Source organism: Cantharellus anzutake (genome assembly GCF_015039405.1).
Source record: "Cantharellus anzutake strain C23 chromosome Unknown EI90scaffold_6, whole genome shotgun sequence".
NCBI classification, from domain to species: domain Eukaryota; kingdom Fungi; phylum Basidiomycota; class Agaricomycetes; order Cantharellales; family Hydnaceae; genus Cantharellus; species Cantharellus anzutake.
The window spans coordinates 960,182-975,653 of NW_024066956.1; the positions used below are offsets into that span (position 1 = coordinate 960,182).

Sequence of the window (15,472 nt, forward strand, 5' to 3'; positions counted from 1 at the left end):
GCAGCGACATGACGCTAGCGGCTGGCATACCTCGGTTACTAGCCTTGTGCAATCTCCTTCGCAGGCTACAGCACCGCCAGGCGAAATCAGTGTGGTACAATCCAAGTTGAGCTGCATTTCTTGGCGTCTGTGACTTTGGTGTTTAGTTATAAATACGTTGCAATTCGGAAACTGAAATAGCAAGTATCAGCAGTTCGGGTTAGGATCCCAAGTTGAAGCAGCCTTTATGTGTATCCTTGAAAGGAGTTCACCGAGATAGCCCACGAAACGCGATGCTCGATGCACGAGTGAACGAATCGATCTCATTGTCGGTGATGGATATATCTAGCTGGCTCCGTGATCGTGTAACTCAAGAGAGTGGTTCAAGCAGACCGCTCTGTCTGGCTTGGAGTCAATGTCACGGGTTGGAACTCGAAGAGTGCGGAAACGATCATTCCAGCAACTGGTAATCGTTGGCTATGTATGTGCAGGTAGTTCGAAATGAGCATGGCACGTACTCATGGGTACCAAGGAGCAACTAATTAAGTGCATCTCTACCTCGCGAAGCACGAAGTTTCAGGAATACGATCCCGCTCATGCCTCTAATCCTTTCCTTCTCCCCGGATTCCTCTCGTTTGGTACTTCCCGGGCCCACGAAGATGATACCAGTGCAAACAATCCCAAAGTTGGAGCACCGTGGCACCCCCAGTGGCGGTATGCAACGAGGTCGTGTCATGATTTGATCGTAAATCTGCACCTCCCATCAAGCCTCCACATTTACCAACAAGACATGCAACTGCTCTCCAAACATGTGTGTTCATCCGCTCGGCAGAGATGGAACTGGAATCTATTATAGTTTTGAGATACGATAAAATGTATGTTCTTCTATTGAGAGGTTTGCCCGATTCTTCCCATAATAGCATGAAGTCTTAGATTTCGAAGAGGTGTCGGGTACTGGGTTCTCGTTGCTGCTTTCCTCCGAGTCCATTCACTTACCCCTCTCTTGTTGACACCTCTCTTGGCAGACCTATTCTTGCTGTAGTCTCCCTCCATTACATTTCCCAACGTGACGCTGTCCCAAGCCACAACCGGGACGCCAGTGCGGCCTGCAGGCAACAACAACGTCGGAATCATATTTCGAATAGTAAAATCCATGAAATACTCATTCGGTCGCCGTAAGGAAGACCATCCGATGAGGGGGGTCGGGAGCAGAGTTACCGAAAAACATGACAGTCATTCAGTAGAGTGACGGATCTGGGATTGGCGTAGAGGCCGGGCGACAAAAATCCATTACCCATGGAGACATTTCGACGAGACCAACCTGGAAGGCAATGTTTCGTCCAAACAGAGGGGATTTACGATAGAAAGGGATTCGCAGTAAGAGCAATGGTTGCCGTCATGCCACAGAAGTGGTCCTTCCGTGGCAATGATGAAGGGTTGAGTGAGGCAGATATGGCTGATGTACGGAGTTGGGTTTGTGGCATGCAGGTAGTATGGAGAAAACCACCCCTTTGAGACGTTAAACGTCGGATCGATGGCTGAAAGTGACAGGAAATTAGCAACTGCAAAGAAATAAGGCATACAAAACAATACATACGAGGGGCCGTCTCATCCCAGTATTTAATTTTCGCATTCTCATCCAGAAACCGATGCCTCTGAGCGTACATATGCCCCCGCTTGACTTCAGCGACTTCAGATCCGGCAAGAATCTCTGCACTGACGTCTTAACACTCTCGCATTCTGGTTTCTGAGCGTCCTACAGCCGCGCGACGACTGGCAGCTTCGTAAGGACGTGGTGATCAACACCAACCTCGATCACGCTCTCGTCTCCGGCAAGGAACATTGGAGGTGTGCCTTCATGTGAGAGAAACGACATAAAGAGGCTGCTCCAAACTCCCAAGGTGTCACAAGAGGGAAGGAAACCACTTAGCGCTCCCGTACGTTAGGGGCTTCGATAGGCGAGCTAGACGTTGCATAATATATTCCAGAAAGAGGATGCGGAAAGATGCGAATGGGAGCCAAAGATAAGGGTTCTTCGACTAACCGGTCACCCCATATATAGTCCTTTGCTGCTTGGGAAAAGGGAAAGCTGGATGTACTGGAAGACGATATGTCTGATATCAACGCTGTTTCCGGCTTCGCGAATGGCCGGCGGCAAGAGCAAATACGGCAGATTGCTGCGATAAGGTATACAACGAAGTTTTCATATATGACATGTTACTAAAGAACACCAAGAATTAATGTTGCGGAGTCATAGAGGGTCCTGCCTAATCAAGAATTTGAAAAATCTTGACGAGCATCAAGTCTGTGGCCGTACCCAAGTCGGGCTGTCGTTGTAATCTAAGCATCGACTTGGAGTAATCGCAGAGGAAGGCTTGAGGACTGTAATACAGGACTGGATACAATATTTCTTTTGGGGGCATACATAAGTCGAGCAGACTGATTCGCGCGAAGTGAGGTCCTGGGAACATTAACCTCTCGGCTTAGTCATCCGGAAAAGGCTTAGGCATCCTGACTCATGTAGAGGCCGCACATGCGTAAGCGTGGCAAAAGGAACGGCTGGGATGGCATGCAAAACAATTCAGCGATTGTATTACTTTGATCGTACGAGTAGATCTCAGCGCTCAAGCGAATCCCGTGCTTGGGGTGAAAATGGAAAACCCGCAATGACTCAACTGAAGCCACTGCCAATTGAGGCTACAGAAGGGCATCAAAGGCCGAACGCTATAAAATGAATCAGCCTACTTTAGGCATCGTCCAGGGTTGGTCACGTGCTTTAAATACCTTAACGGAGTTGATGGTGGGCGTTCGACCTACTTCAATATTGCTAATATCTCTAAATATCATTCCTAATCGTCATCCAGGAAAAGCACAACGTGGTGGCACATCGTCCCAACTAGTACCCCTTAGGTTACCGCGATCTTTCCATAGTTTTTTGTTATTCCCAAATTGAATCTCTCCGGAATTGTCTTCTGGCTTTAAACCTCGCACACTCCAAGGAGACCTCCCACTCACAGGGCATCTCGTCGAGTCAATTATCCTCTGAATTTCCGTCACACTATCTACTCCGATTCATCATAACTGCTCCGAATAGCAAGCATGTCATCCGCAGAGGACATGGATGGAACCGCAGCACGCCTTGATAATCCAGAAGCGTCGAATAAGAAACGCAAGGTCGCTCGCGCGTGCGACGGTTGTAGAAATCGCAAGGCAAGTCTTCCCGTCATACAGGGCACCCCAGAGCACAATCCAGAATAAGGACGTCTGGGTTAAGCTGGGCGTATCCTCATCGTCGGCCGTTGTACATGGGCGCTTTTCTTTGTCAGCGCATCTACTATGTTTATTCAGTTCACTGACTTGGGCCTGCGCGTTCCCTTGCTAGGTTCGATGTGATGGTCCTCAGAAGAAACCAGGAGAGCAATGTTCCAATTGTGCGACCGCCAATCGCGATTGTACATACATCACCGAAGCAAAAAAGAGGGGACCTCCAAAAAGATACGTCGAAGGGTTAGAGAGTAAGCTTGCGAAGATGGAAAACCTATTGCATAAGGTACGCAGTGGCTTTAATTTTTGGAAAAGCAATCCCACTTCATAATACCCGGCGCTTCCAGCTTGCCCCAGACATCAACATCGAAGCTGAACTGGAGGAATTAATGGCCAAGTCCAAAGCCGAGGCGGGGACAAAATCCTCATCTGGCAAAGTTGCCTCACGACGAAATTCCCCCCCTACCCGATCCACCGCCAAGGTTTCGAAGGAGCGCAGTGCCTCCACTGGCTCCCTATCAGATCTCCATCAAATCCCTGCATCTATTTCATACGACACTGAGCGCACAGCAGGTGCCGCAGAGGATTGTGACACAAGCGATGACGAGCTCGGTAGTCAAATTCCGACCATAACGGATGCGCTGAGGGAGATGACCCTCGACCCCTCAATATCCAGACGTTTCCATGGAAAATCGAGTGGTATGGAGTCCTTATGCCTCGATTTGATTAATATTGATAACACTTAACATTACATCAATTAAGGATTGATGCTGGTTCGAGCCGCTAAGGATTTGAAACAGCAATATGGAGGGGACGACTCGAGTCCCCCCCTTCGAAGAGAGGAGGTATGGGCGCCGTCGGATGTGAGCAAAACTTCACAAAACGTGGAACTTTGCCGTTGACACCGTCTGACCAGTGGGAATGGGAATTGTGGCAAAATTACATTGACCCTAAAGACGTTCAATTTCCACCCGCGGATTTGATGCCGAGGCTGTTCGATTTGTTTTTCCGTCGTCTGGATCCGTTCCTTCCTGTTATTCATCGCCCCACGTTCGAGGCCCAGGTGAAGGATGGTTTGCATTTCCGATGCACGCCATTTACTTGTGTCGTGTTACTTGTATGCGCTGTTGGCAGCAGGTACTGCGATGATCCTAGGGTGTGCCTGGAAGATGGTGGTCCACCCAGTGCAGGGTGGAAATACTTCATCCAAGTCAAAGATTTGAAGAAAAGCTTACATGCGCCTGCTACGCTTGCAGATATACAAGTATTCGTGGTGAGTACGGCACCCCCACTACTCATTTCAGGAAGCATTTTGACGTGAAAAATGAAACTCTTGCAAAAGTTGGTTGCCTACTACCTTCAGGCAACAAGTGCTCCACATTCTGCTTGGACCATTTTAGGGATAGGTATTCGCTGCGCGCAAGACGTCGGCGCACATCGCAAGAAGGCGTACGGTAATCAGATATCGCTGATGGATGAGCAATGGAAGCGTGTTTTTTGGTGTCTTATCGTACTGGATCGAAATGTCAGCTCCGCCCTTGGGAGACCGCTAGCATGCCAGGACGAAGAGTATGTGAAATATGGCTTTAGGACTTGCGGCACCCCTCACTGATAGTTTTCATTAGTTTTGACCTAGATTTCCCGGGTGAGCCAGACAGGTGCTGAAGGGGTGCAATCAGCTGAGATCAGATTGCTATGTAGTTGAAGTCGATGACGAGTATTGGATTGATGATGAACATGGGCCACAACAACCAGAAGGCATCCCCCCCAATATGTCCTACTTCAATGCCGCACTACGGTTAGGGCAGATTCTTGCCTTCGCTCTGAGGACGATCTACACCATCAATAAATCCAAGGTACTTCTTGGCTTTGTTGGACCACAATGGGAGCAGTATATCGTAGCTGAGCTTGGTAAGTTAATATCATCTCCGAACCTCATAGCATGCGCCGTTGACTTGCATGCTATGGCAGACTCTGCAATGAACAAATGGATCGACTCACTACCTGACCATTGTGCGTATTCACGTTCATTACTTCCACTTGGGGGGGTTCGTTCCGTCTAGTCGTTTATCGGCGTGTCTTTCAACAGTGCGGTGGGACCCAGCACGCGAGAACGACACGCATTTCGAGCAATCTGCGATGCTATATTCCAATTACTACCTTCTTCGTATTCTTGTTCACCGACCTTTCATCCCGTCACCACGCAAGCCATCCGCTTTATCGTTCCCTTCGCTTGCGATTTGTACGAACGCTGCAAGATCTTGTTCTCATGTGGTTGATGCGCTCGGCCAACGATGTGAACACGTACAACCCCACCCTCTGCTCGCTGCATTCACCAGTGGTGGGTGGTTGTCGGATAGCTTGAAGACTCATATTTTTTTGCTGACTTTATGCAGGTATCGTCTTGCTGATCTCAATCTGGGGAGCGAAGAAAACTGGGGCTATGATGGATCCAAATGTGCACCTGAAGGTATTCCTTGTTGTCTCTTGTACGAGCCGCCTATATTTCCTATCTGACACGATCACCAGGATGTTGGGAAGTGTTTACGGTTTTTACAGCAAGCTGAGGCGGAGTAAGCAGTTTATGGCATGCCTTCTTTTTCCCTCTCACATCACCCTCTAGTTGGAACTCATCAGGGCGTTTAGTGTAAGTTGTTGGAGTTAGGACAGAGGCATGGCTTAGTGAGCGTGACTGTTATTTCCAGGGATATCTTACGGGAACTGGCATCTTTCGGCGATTTACCACTTCCTGAATATCCCCCCCCGTCAACCTCCCAGAAGCGTGACCGGGATTACGACCCCTCCTCCACTGGTACCATCCTCCTTGACTCCGCTTCTCCACCTGAGGATATCCTTCGATCTTACAAACCTCTTCCGAAAAGCAAAACTAAAATTCCTTCTAATGATGAGCTACAACAATCTGTTGTTGCTATGTCGCATCCTACTTCCGGACCACCCGAAGTACCTCTTACTCAGCCATATCAAGTGCCTTTTCCAGAATCTTCCACACAGTTCGCACAGCTCGACAGCTTCGTCCCTTCCACTCTTCAGCATCTTCCAGAACAAACGCAAACATGGTACGACGTGAACCCAACTGAATTTGTACCTTTGGTACCTCCGTCACATATGAGCGAGGGTGCTATTGGGTACACTATGGCCGCGACAGAACCCAACGCATTCTTCCCTAATCTAGAAACTCATCTAGGGGACGTCCCCCCAACAAGTTCTGACGCGATTCCTTTGTGGAATAGGACAGAACCATTGCCTCAGCTATATCCTCCGACTGACCTGTTTGGAAGTTACATACCACCGCCGATCGACACTGGCACACAGGAAGTCCCCATTTCTGTCGGCATGCCGGTGAACTCTCACGGTGTCCTTCCGAGCAACATCGGGGTTCGGACGGACCTGAGCGTGTCTGATGCCCAGATATTTTCAAGCGAGTCCCTAGGCATATGGCAGGGCGTCCCAAGAGGATTCGAGTACGTGCTTCCTGTGGAGTGTTACCGACTCACGTATTGACTCAAATAACCACAGATGGCAGGATTGGAATGACTACCTTGCTAGCGTGAATCCAATTCAGCCGCAGAACCTATAAGCTCCCCTTGTATTTGTTGTTACTCATTCTGGAAACTTTGGCTGAGTCATAGTGCTACTTTTGTGATTTTTTTTGTAAAATGCTGTATTATTATCAACATGCCAGCGGTTATCGTACACGAAATGGAGGATCAAAGGTAAAGGCCTTCCGGTGTACCCTCATTCTTCCTATATAAAACCTTCTCTCGGGCAGCGGTAAAGTCCTTCTTTGTCACCCTCATTCGACGTTCTCGCAGCGCCAGGAGGCCAGCCTCGGTGCATACCGCCTTAATGTCCGCACCACTCAAGTCATCCTTTGCCATCACAAACTCTTCCAAGTCAACATCCTCAGCTAGACTCATTCGGCTCGTATGTAATCGGAAGATGTGTCTCTTGGTCTTGATGTCTGGGAGGGGGAATTCAATCTTGCGGTCGATACGACCTGGTCTGATCAGAGCAGGATCGAGGGTCTCGATTTTGTTTGTGGCCATTATGACTTTGACGTCACCACGAGTATCAAAGCCATCTAGTTGGTTGAGAAGTTCTAACATAGTCCTCTGGATTTCGCGCTCGCCACCACTTGTCGAGTCGTACCTGTTGGACGACCGTTAGAGGCACCATCGATGTGATGGCCACAGGGAACGCACCGTTTTGTCCCTATAGCGTCAATTTCATCAATGAAAATGATGCTGGGAGCGTGCTCTTCAGCAACACGAAATAGTTCTCGGACGAGCTTCGGACCATCACCAAGGTACTTCTGGATAAGTTCGGAACCAACGATTCGGAGGAAAGTGGCGGAGGTTTGATTGGCGACGGCTTTTGCCAGAAGAGTTTTCCCAGTTCCGGGAACGCCATAAAGGATGACTCCTTTCGGAGGTCGTATCCCCATCTCTTCGTAAAGCTCGGGGTGGGTTAGAGGGAGTTCAACAGATTCCTGATGGTCAGGTCAATCATGGGTTATAACGGGGGTTGAGGTGTGACGGACTTTAATTTCTTGTATTTGTTGATCAAGACCACCGATATCAGCATAGCTTTCGGTGGGGGCCTTGTCAAGCTTCATAACGGACACCATAGGGTCAGCGTCGTCCTGAAGGACACCAACAATTGCCGAGCTCTTATGGTGTAATAAGACCGAGCACCCAGGTTCCAGCAAATCTTTGTCCACGAAGCTCATAATGGGAATGTAGTGTTCAGGTCCAGACGGGGTGCTGACAATTGCATGGTCATCGTCAATGATCTCCTCGAGAGTTCCGACACTCATGGGACTACCACGGAGATCCTCCACGCGTGTTCGTTCCTCCTCATCCTTCTCGTCATGAGCTTGAGGGCGAAGCCGCTCCTGGTTCTGTATGAACTCTTCCTCAAGCAGTAGGTAATCCTTGATCCGTTCCATTTTGAGAAGTTTCAATCGACAGCGTGTAGTGGGGAAAACGGCAGGTAATTTTGTGGCTGCATCAGGGCCGCGCCTTTTCTTCTTCCCGACACGCGTAGGCAGCGGTGGTTCCCACTTCTTCTTCTGGTCGTTCTTCTGCGAGCATCCAACAATGGGTGAGACTGCAATTGAGTAATTGAAGCTGACACACTTTATCTCCATCCTTGCTTTGATCTGCAGGCGGTCCTCCTGTAAATCCCTCAGTTCCTGAAGGTGTATTACCCTAATGTGTATGTTAGAAGAACGCAAAGACATATCCTCAAGAGGTGGAAAATTGCAGACCATCGCTCGGTCGAGACGCGTATGCCTAAACTGAATTGAAGGAACTTGCCGAGACCACGATTCTCGACCCAAACAAAGCACCACCAACCGACGCCAAGGTCTTGCACAGGGGCCGGAGAGTATTTATCTGCAAGAACTAATGGCAATCACCAGAATATGATGGCATCCGATGATGAAAAAGGCAGCGAAGACTACAATGAAGAAGGAGAGGAGGAGTATTATGATCCAGAGGAGGATGAGTTGGACAGCGAGGAAGAGGCGAAGGCTGAAGCTCACGCTGAGATGCTGGCTAGGCGGATGCGTGAGCAACTTCAAGCCGAGATAGAAAAGGCCTACGCTATTCCACCAGAGGACCCAATCGTCTCGACGATAAAACTCATTCTTCAAGCTGCCGAAAGCAACGACCGCATTCGGGTTACTCTCGATGCCATCCATTTCACAAGAGATCACAGCGTCTACGGTATTCTCAAAGAATCCCTTGAGGCTGGAGGGGTTTCGGATACCTATACTGGGAAATTGGCTTCACTTTTAGAGGCCCTTGCAGACGGAACCACTCTGAATGAGATTGAACCTCTTGACGCCATTAATGGGAAGCGACCTCTAGACACAGACCGGTCAGTCCCAGACCAGCCAACCAAGAGGCCGCGCCTCACACCCTCTCCGCTGTCCGACCACCATGTCAAATTCAATACCCTTATCAAGGAAGCTGTAGATAAGACTTCTGCGGTTTTGGATTCCACAACTAAGTCGCCGTTGGATAGATCCCAAGTCTTATCTATTCAGGTACCTCTCCATCGAATCTTTCTCTTTTCCAGCACTGCTGCGAAGGCTACCGGTGTCCCAGTTCTTCATCAGGTTGGGGGACTTGCCCAGGTCCTCGGTGCCCTTCATGCCGTCCAAATAACACCTGTTGTGAATTCTGACCTGTCCACCGCCGTCTTTACATGTCCTCCATGCAAGAAGAGTTTTTCTGCTCTCTCCTATCTTCGTACCCACGAATCTCACATGCACAATTCTTCCCGGCCATTCAAATGCGACCAGTGTTGTATTGGCTTTGAGACCCTATCATCCAGTAATGACCACTCGCGCGCTGTTCATGGCGGCATGAAGCCCACCCTTCTCCAGTACACATGTGATAGCTGTCATCAAAATTTCCCTGATCGGGATGCGATCCGAAACCACCAAAACGACCCTTGCTCGTATCCCTCCTGTGCGGACGGAGTGATTCGTGTTATTGAATCCCTAGCAGGCACCCCATTTTTAGAGGCCGGTGAACTACCCCAAACTATTTTGACAGAGGCGCAGGCTTCCGTCCTTCGACTCCATGCCCAGTTACAGGAGCGCGTCGAACAGCTCTTGGATCATTCAGTGCCTGGAAAGGCCAAGCGCAATATTGGGGGAAGAGTTGGAGGGTGGCAAGCGCTAGGGCTCATTGTGAGCCAATGTGTTGACCCGAACCATACCCTCCCACCGCCTCTGAGCAATGCTAGTGCGCTACCACTACAGCTAGTCCAATATGGACTTAGCGAAGTCCAGGCATCGGCAGTCAACAAAGCAATCAAGGAAGCATGCGCAACCGTGAAAGAAGCTTCATTCGCTGAGGCGGGCATCGAAGAAGCAAAACCCCGAATTGATGGCGAGGAAGATGAGGAAGTGAATGTTGTTGACGACGAGGAGTAGAGAGGGTTTAGTTGGAAGGGTGGTTGTCCCTACTTATCATGGACGGGTTCGCATCTATGGTACGCCAAGTGACTGCGTTTGTTAATTATTGTGACTGATATTCAACGAAACGATTCATCTTCCTACCCGCGACCATACGTAGCTTTGTATTTGGCTGAGTGGACTCTAAGCTCCTGAATTGGAAGGATAGTGTCTTGTTTCATCTTCCTTCAGACGAACTGCTTCGGTGGGCATCTGAAGACGAGTCACCACTTTGGTCACATGGACGGTCAGTCCTATATCCATCTTAGCAGTGCCGTCAATTTGTGGCCTCCTGCACAGGCCTTACCTTTATCCGCAACAGCAACGGGCCGTGGCAACATTACCCAGCTCACGGTCGAGTTTCACGATCCTATCACTTCTCGGCTATTGGTCCCCCGTGTTTGCTGGATGCTGATCGCGCATTACATGTAGCTACGAGAGAAGGGCAGGCTGCACATCTCTAAACAAAATACCATTGCCGATGGTTCTGATAACCATGAGCTGTGTGTTTTTCTCCTCAGACCAGCGGTAGACCATCGGTTCTTAGCAAGATTGTGTGCTGACCATGAAATTCAAAACCCACTCCACTGATTTCATTCGAATGTTCGAGTCTGGAGTACGATGATGGACAAATGATGGTCTCAATTGTTAGGCGCGCGGGCGGGAATGTATGTAGCGGAACACCTAGAACCCTGGTCATCGCGTGCTCAAGCCGCGGGGAAGTTCGACACAAGGTCATGTTGACGATGCGGTTCATAGGGGCTATCCTGGAGGCATGCACGGTCGAACAGCCCCAAATATATTTAATCTTTTCACCAAGTATCAGAGCAGGATTCACCCCAGATTAGTAAACCCCTATAAGCAAGTGAACGCTGAGAACTTTCAGGGGAAGTCCCTCAAAGAACCGTGCGGGCCAGAACCGCGCGCCCTTATACACACTGATTCCTGACCGCACCCGAATATTGCTGAATTTCCACATTTGTCATTGTATGGATTCTTTAGGGGCAGCTTGACTCATTTCCGATGCTCGAGGACGCACCGACCATTAGTATATACCTTGGAGCGGTATGTATCTTTTCTCGCAACGACATGACTGACACCTTCCCGATTTCATTGTGCATACCATCCTAATTCTGTTGAAATAGGCAATGAAAGAATTCCCATCCCCCACCCAAGTCATATAAGGGACCGGGTGATGGGCAGTGCTAGCATGAACGACGTAACGGTAATATAATATTTCACATATGGGGGATTCGGTTGGAAAAAGATTTGAGGTGGATCAGCTTTGATTGACATTACCATTTGGGATCACTTGTACTTCTGCAAGCGGCCGGTTGTCATTCTCTTACTTAAGTAATCCACCTCCCTCTCGCTTGGGCTACATCTGTTGATTATTCCGTGCTTGGCGATCTCATTATGTAACTCCCAATCACCGCGCGATACCCGCGATCTCCTCGGAGTACGTAGAAAATAACCGGAAAACATCTCTTATCCATATTTGTGGCCTCTGGGAAAACGACTAACCAATTTCATTCTTTACTCGGGTAGAGGTTGCACAGATCCGCAAAGCCGTGCGCTTAGCAGTGTATCTACCTCTAGCTTTTAATCGTTTCGGCTAGCTGCTTGGGCTCGAAGTGCATGATAAGCGCAGCTTGGCCTGTGCGTGTGGGCTGGAGTTGCCGACCATGCACCTCTCAGCATTGTCTTTCAGTTCAATATTCGCGCGTATCAATCTCCGCAACCGCATGAGCCGCCAGTGGGTTCATCCACCCCACAAAGCCCTGTCGGAATTCACTACATAACTATAATCGCCACATTTAGAACAGGAGAATTGTCGTTAATCTTAGGGTCTGGGCAACTTTACTTCCGATGCAGAAGCACCTATCGCTGCGAGGGGAGGAAACTCCTCGCAGATACAGCCGAAATTTTGAACGGTAACCTCCCTCCTACCGGCTCGACCAACCAGCTCAACAGCACTCTCCATTAGGCGGTCCGACTCGATGACAACGACACCAGTTCCTCCTCGCATCTTTCCACCATATTAGGCTGTGATTGATCAAGTGGTCGGGCACAAGGAGGTGACCGGCCCCCAACGGACAAATACACCATGATGATGGAATTATTCCAGAGTTGGTAAATACTGACGATGTTGAAGGGTAAGGGGTGACATATTTTCCAGTGGTGTGAGTGTGGGCGGAATTCCGCAGACGGTTGATGTTGATGTTGAATATGACGCCTCAAGAGCGGTTTAGAGGTGGTGGGAGCAGAAGGTCCAAGATGTTGCATGGCCACCGATGGGAATTCCTAACCGAGTTCATGTGGCATCAATGGTTCGAAAATTGAGTTCGACCAGAAAAGTGCTTCTCTGATCGAAGGTGTAGTGTGGGATCTAAAGTCATCATCAGCCGCCCAGAGACAGGCGACCCGGCTCCTCGTCATGATGGACTTTAGCCGGAAGCCAGACAACCATATGTACCCTCTTTGATACAGCCTAATTCCTGGTACCCGGGCATTGGGTTGGGCGAAAACATCGCCAAGCAGATCCGTCGAGAAGACGGTATTTGAAAATTATATTGTTCCATCGAACAATCACGCCTCAGCCAGATCAGAGCCTGAGTAAGTGCGAATGCACATGTAAGAAGTCGAATCAGCGGGATAGTCGGTTAGAGCAACCATCGTACAATGTCTACCGGAAGATTGGCAATTTTGTCCAAGTGCGGATGGTCATGCTAATCACACCCCATCTTCACCATCGAGCAGTGCTAACCCTGGTGACGGGTTCGGACAGCAGCTCAGTGAATACGAACGCTCGCCACAGTACGGTGATCACCATTCTCCTTTGTTACCCCGCGGCATCGCCCACGTGGTATTGGGGCCGTCCCGACTGTTTCGCACCTTTGCACACATGAGAGGATCGTCAGCCAACATGATAAGCAGGTGTGGTTGTGTGATCAGTGCTACGAGTGCCGATCCAGTACAACAGTCGTTCGGACTCACGCATTAGCCATGGCAAACTCTGTTGAACGTTCTTAAGACTTGTTCGACTTGGCATGCACCCCAACTCCTTTGACCCTATGTACCACAAGGTCTTCGTTCGCCCTTTCTCCTGCTACACGCCCGAGCGAGGTCTATTGTTCATTACCATATTCCTCGTCCACCTCGTCAAAAGGCTCGTCAGGCTGTTCACTGCCATACGATATTGTGAGTCCACTAGCCTCCTCGGGGTCTTCATCGTTTCTGCCTATGTTCCATGCACTCATTGCAGCAGGGTTGCACTGCAGAAGGCACCATGGACAGGAAAGAGCCTTGTTCAGGCCCCCTATGCGAGGACCCAACTTCGGTTCGCCGCGATCGCCGCAAGCCTTCTCCCCAATATGGGAAAGGGGGATCGTCTAACATAAGAACAAGGGAAAACATGACTGAAATACACTAGCTTCTTCTCCAGGCACTGTATGTAAATTATAAGTTAGGGACTCAACAGAACTCCAGACTGTTCTACTCCCGATCGTATAATTGACGTTGGGTCGAGGATTAGTCCCCGCGCAGGGCAGCAGTGCAGCGGATATAGACCGCCTCTTGCTGGCTGTCACACATAGCGTTGTCCCTGCAGGATTTCAAAGCTAAGCGTGAATATTACACTGTCGCTTGAAGAAAGCGAGGGTATCCGGTCGCTTAGTGGGGCAAGATCACGGAGGAAATAAAGGCGGCCGAATCCATGTTGAGCTTACTGGGGTCGTATGCACACTAGCAAGTTAGGCACGCTCCGCTTGCACGAGACTGGGTCCATAACAAGCGAGAAGCTCCAGAGCATCGAATAGTGCTAGAGTCCAAATTACTGGTGTATGGACTAGCTTGTGCATCATGAAATATAATAGTAGCGAGCCGTTAATTATGCAATGCGCAGTTGTTCATTTCTCCCAAACTCTTGAACCAGCCATGCACTTGAAATATTAATTAGTTTCCATTGAGTGTTGTGAAACTCTTGGCGGTCCTGAACGTTTTGCAGGATATTCAAGTTTTGGGCACATGAACACACATGCATGCATGCATGATCTACTTGAACGATAATGGATGCAATCACGGCCGCATGTCGCCGCGCGTGGGGCCCAAGAGGAGGAGTTCACCAGGGCAAGGTGTGAAAGGTACCCGGAAATAGGATCATTATTGTTCTGGATCCGAGGCATGAGATAAAGCTTTCCCTCCCCTTGTTCTGAAGTCACGGGGTGTCCTTACATAAGCACACTGTTCGGCTTGGCACCTGTCAGTTTACTCACGCAAAAGCCGATATCTGATGCTAAGCGCAGCCTCCCTTAGCGAGAGGGATCGATAAGCTAGTCAAGGACGAGCCAACGTACGACTAATTCAGGATTTCAAAGACACATTGTTCACCAGGACATCGTGCGAAGTACTACCAGAGAAAGTTGAAGATGATATGGTTGAACGAAAGAACGAGATGCGAGTGAAAGGTCACATCGAGTTACTGTAATGCGAGATGATCTTACTTACTTAAATTCTATGGGTGACTAAATATATCGCCATAGCAAAATGACGGTTGCACTGACTGTAACCATGGTGTCGCAGGACGTCATATCAATTTTTCAACTACCTCATCAGCAGGTAGCCAGGTAGGCACTTGTATATTAATGGTCCTTGAACCAAATGATGGTTTCATGCACTGGTAAGCCAACAATTGCCTAGGGCGAGTATCAGTGCTAGCGCTAGCTCGGTGCAATGATCGGACCACTTTGATTCCCTTAGCCGGCTGTATTGCATTAAACCCAAATGTACCCAGTTATTCACTGGCTTTTCAAAAGCGCCTTAATTTCTACATCTGACGATCATCAAATACATATCATCTACACAAGCATAAGCGTCCCCTCGCTAAATCTTTAAATGAACAATCCATGGAAACCGTGCAAACATTGCACAGTTATTTTTTTTTCTTGATCTCTTGTACGTACTTACGTATTTAATTATCATAAGCGATTCCGATCACGAACTTTGGCTCTCGAAAGATAACGATAACAGTGGAGTAAAATGAACGCCACTCCCCAGCCCCCCCCTCCGATCAATCGCCATGGGAGCATAGCTGTTCCGACCCCATCCTTAATACCCAATCCCTCACTTGCATTATTACCAATGCTGCCGAGCACCCGGCCTACTTGTCAGTGATATACATGCGCGTACAGTACCATGCAGCGCTCGGGCTGAAACGCACCTAAATCCGGGTCATTCCGA

At 49.1% G+C, this 15,472-nt stretch overlaps 5 protein-coding genes across 5 annotated transcripts; 3 read left to right on the top strand and 2 right to left on the bottom strand.

Annotated features, from left to right (window-relative positions):
- The first annotated feature begins 299 nt into the window (after positions 1–299).
- EI90DRAFT_2290882 (uncharacterized protein) lies at positions 300–1,127 on the top strand. The gene is made up of 3 exons (XM_039052833.1): positions 300–460; positions 512–854; positions 1,005–1,127. The coding sequence occupies exons 1-2, from the start codon at positions 395–397 to the stop codon at positions 833–835; spliced, it is 390 nt and encodes a 129-aa protein (XP_038921430.1). The 5' UTR covers positions 300–394; the 3' UTR covers positions 836–854; positions 1,005–1,127.
- A 142-nt stretch (positions 1,128–1,269) lies between these two features.
- On the bottom strand, positions 1,270–1,855 carry EI90DRAFT_3117594 (uncharacterized protein; the record flags this gene model as incomplete). The annotated part of the gene is made up of 3 exons (XM_039063008.1): positions 1,270–1,517; positions 1,577–1,695; positions 1,740–1,855. The coding sequence occupies 3 exons, from the start codon at positions 1,853–1,855 to the stop codon at positions 1,270–1,272; spliced, it is 483 nt and encodes a 160-aa protein (XP_038921431.1).
- An 863-nt stretch (positions 1,856–2,718) lies between these two features.
- EI90DRAFT_2990462 (fungal-specific transcription factor domain-containing protein) lies at positions 2,719–7,324 on the top strand. The gene is made up of 15 exons (XM_039056097.1): positions 2,719–3,189; positions 3,362–3,529; positions 3,591–3,942; positions 4,006–4,106; positions 4,160–4,516; positions 4,586–4,812; positions 4,869–4,888; positions 4,945–5,154; positions 5,215–5,256; positions 5,333–5,584; positions 5,640–5,713; positions 5,773–5,816; positions 5,867–5,890; positions 5,949–6,725; positions 6,781–7,324. Exons 1-15 carry the CDS (start codon positions 3,079–3,081, stop codon positions 6,839–6,841), a joined length of 2,820 nt encoding a protein of 939 aa, XP_038921432.1. The 5' UTR covers positions 2,719–3,078; the 3' UTR covers positions 6,842–7,324.
- On the bottom strand, positions 6,905–8,309 carry EI90DRAFT_3037962 (P-loop containing nucleoside triphosphate hydrolase protein). Its single transcript, XM_039058829.1, has 3 exons — positions 7,805–8,309; positions 7,467–7,753; positions 6,905–7,413 (listed from the first exon to the last, which is right to left on the bottom strand). The coding sequence occupies exons 1-3, from the start codon at positions 8,210–8,212 to the stop codon at positions 6,972–6,974; spliced, it is 1,137 nt and encodes a 378-aa protein (XP_038921433.1). The 5' UTR covers positions 8,213–8,309; the 3' UTR covers positions 6,905–6,971.
- A 278-nt stretch (positions 8,310–8,587) lies between these two features.
- EI90DRAFT_3037963 (uncharacterized protein) lies at positions 8,588–10,671 on the top strand. The gene has a single exon (XM_039058830.1). The coding sequence runs from the start codon at positions 8,690–8,692 to the stop codon at positions 10,211–10,213; it is 1,524 nt and encodes a 507-aa protein (XP_038921434.1). The 5' UTR covers positions 8,588–8,689; the 3' UTR covers positions 10,214–10,671.
- Positions 10,672–15,472: the final 4,801 nt, after the last annotated feature.

Bases quoted from the DNA above. Each gene is read 5' to 3' on its own strand.
- EI90DRAFT_3037962 (XM_039058829.1), bottom strand. From the start codon at position 8,212: ATGGAACGGATCAAGGATTACCTACTGCTTGAGGAAGAGTTCATACAG. The intron at 7,754-7,804 runs GTCCGTCACACC...CCTGACCATCAG, and splicing joins AACAAATACAAGAAATTAAA to GAATCTGTTGAACTCCCTCT. The intron at 7,414-7,466 runs GTGCGTTCCCTG...GTCGTCCAACAG, and splicing joins GACGCTATAGGGACAAAACG to GTACGACTCGACAAGTGGTG.
- EI90DRAFT_2290882 (XM_039052833.1), top strand. From the start codon at position 395: ATGTCACGGGTTGGAACTCGAAGAGTGCGGAAACGATCATTCCAGCAA. The intron at 461-511 runs GTATGTGCAGGT...ATGGGTACCAAG, and splicing joins AACTGGTAATCGTTGGCTAT to GAGCAACTAATTAAGTGCAT.
- EI90DRAFT_2990462 (XM_039056097.1), top strand. From the start codon at position 3,079: ATGTCATCCGCAGAGGACATGGATGGAACCGCAGCACGCCTTGATAAT. The intron at 4,517-4,585 runs GTGAGTACGGCA...CTCTTGCAAAAG, and splicing joins CAGATATACAAGTATTCGTG to TTGGTTGCCTACTACCTTCA. The intron at 5,817-5,866 runs GTAAGCAGTTTA...ATCACCCTCTAG, and splicing joins TTACAGCAAGCTGAGGCGGA to TTGGAACTCATCAGGGCGTT.
- EI90DRAFT_3037963 (XM_039058830.1), top strand. From the start codon at position 8,690: ATGATGGCATCCGATGATGAAAAAGGCAGCGAAGACTACAATGAAGAA.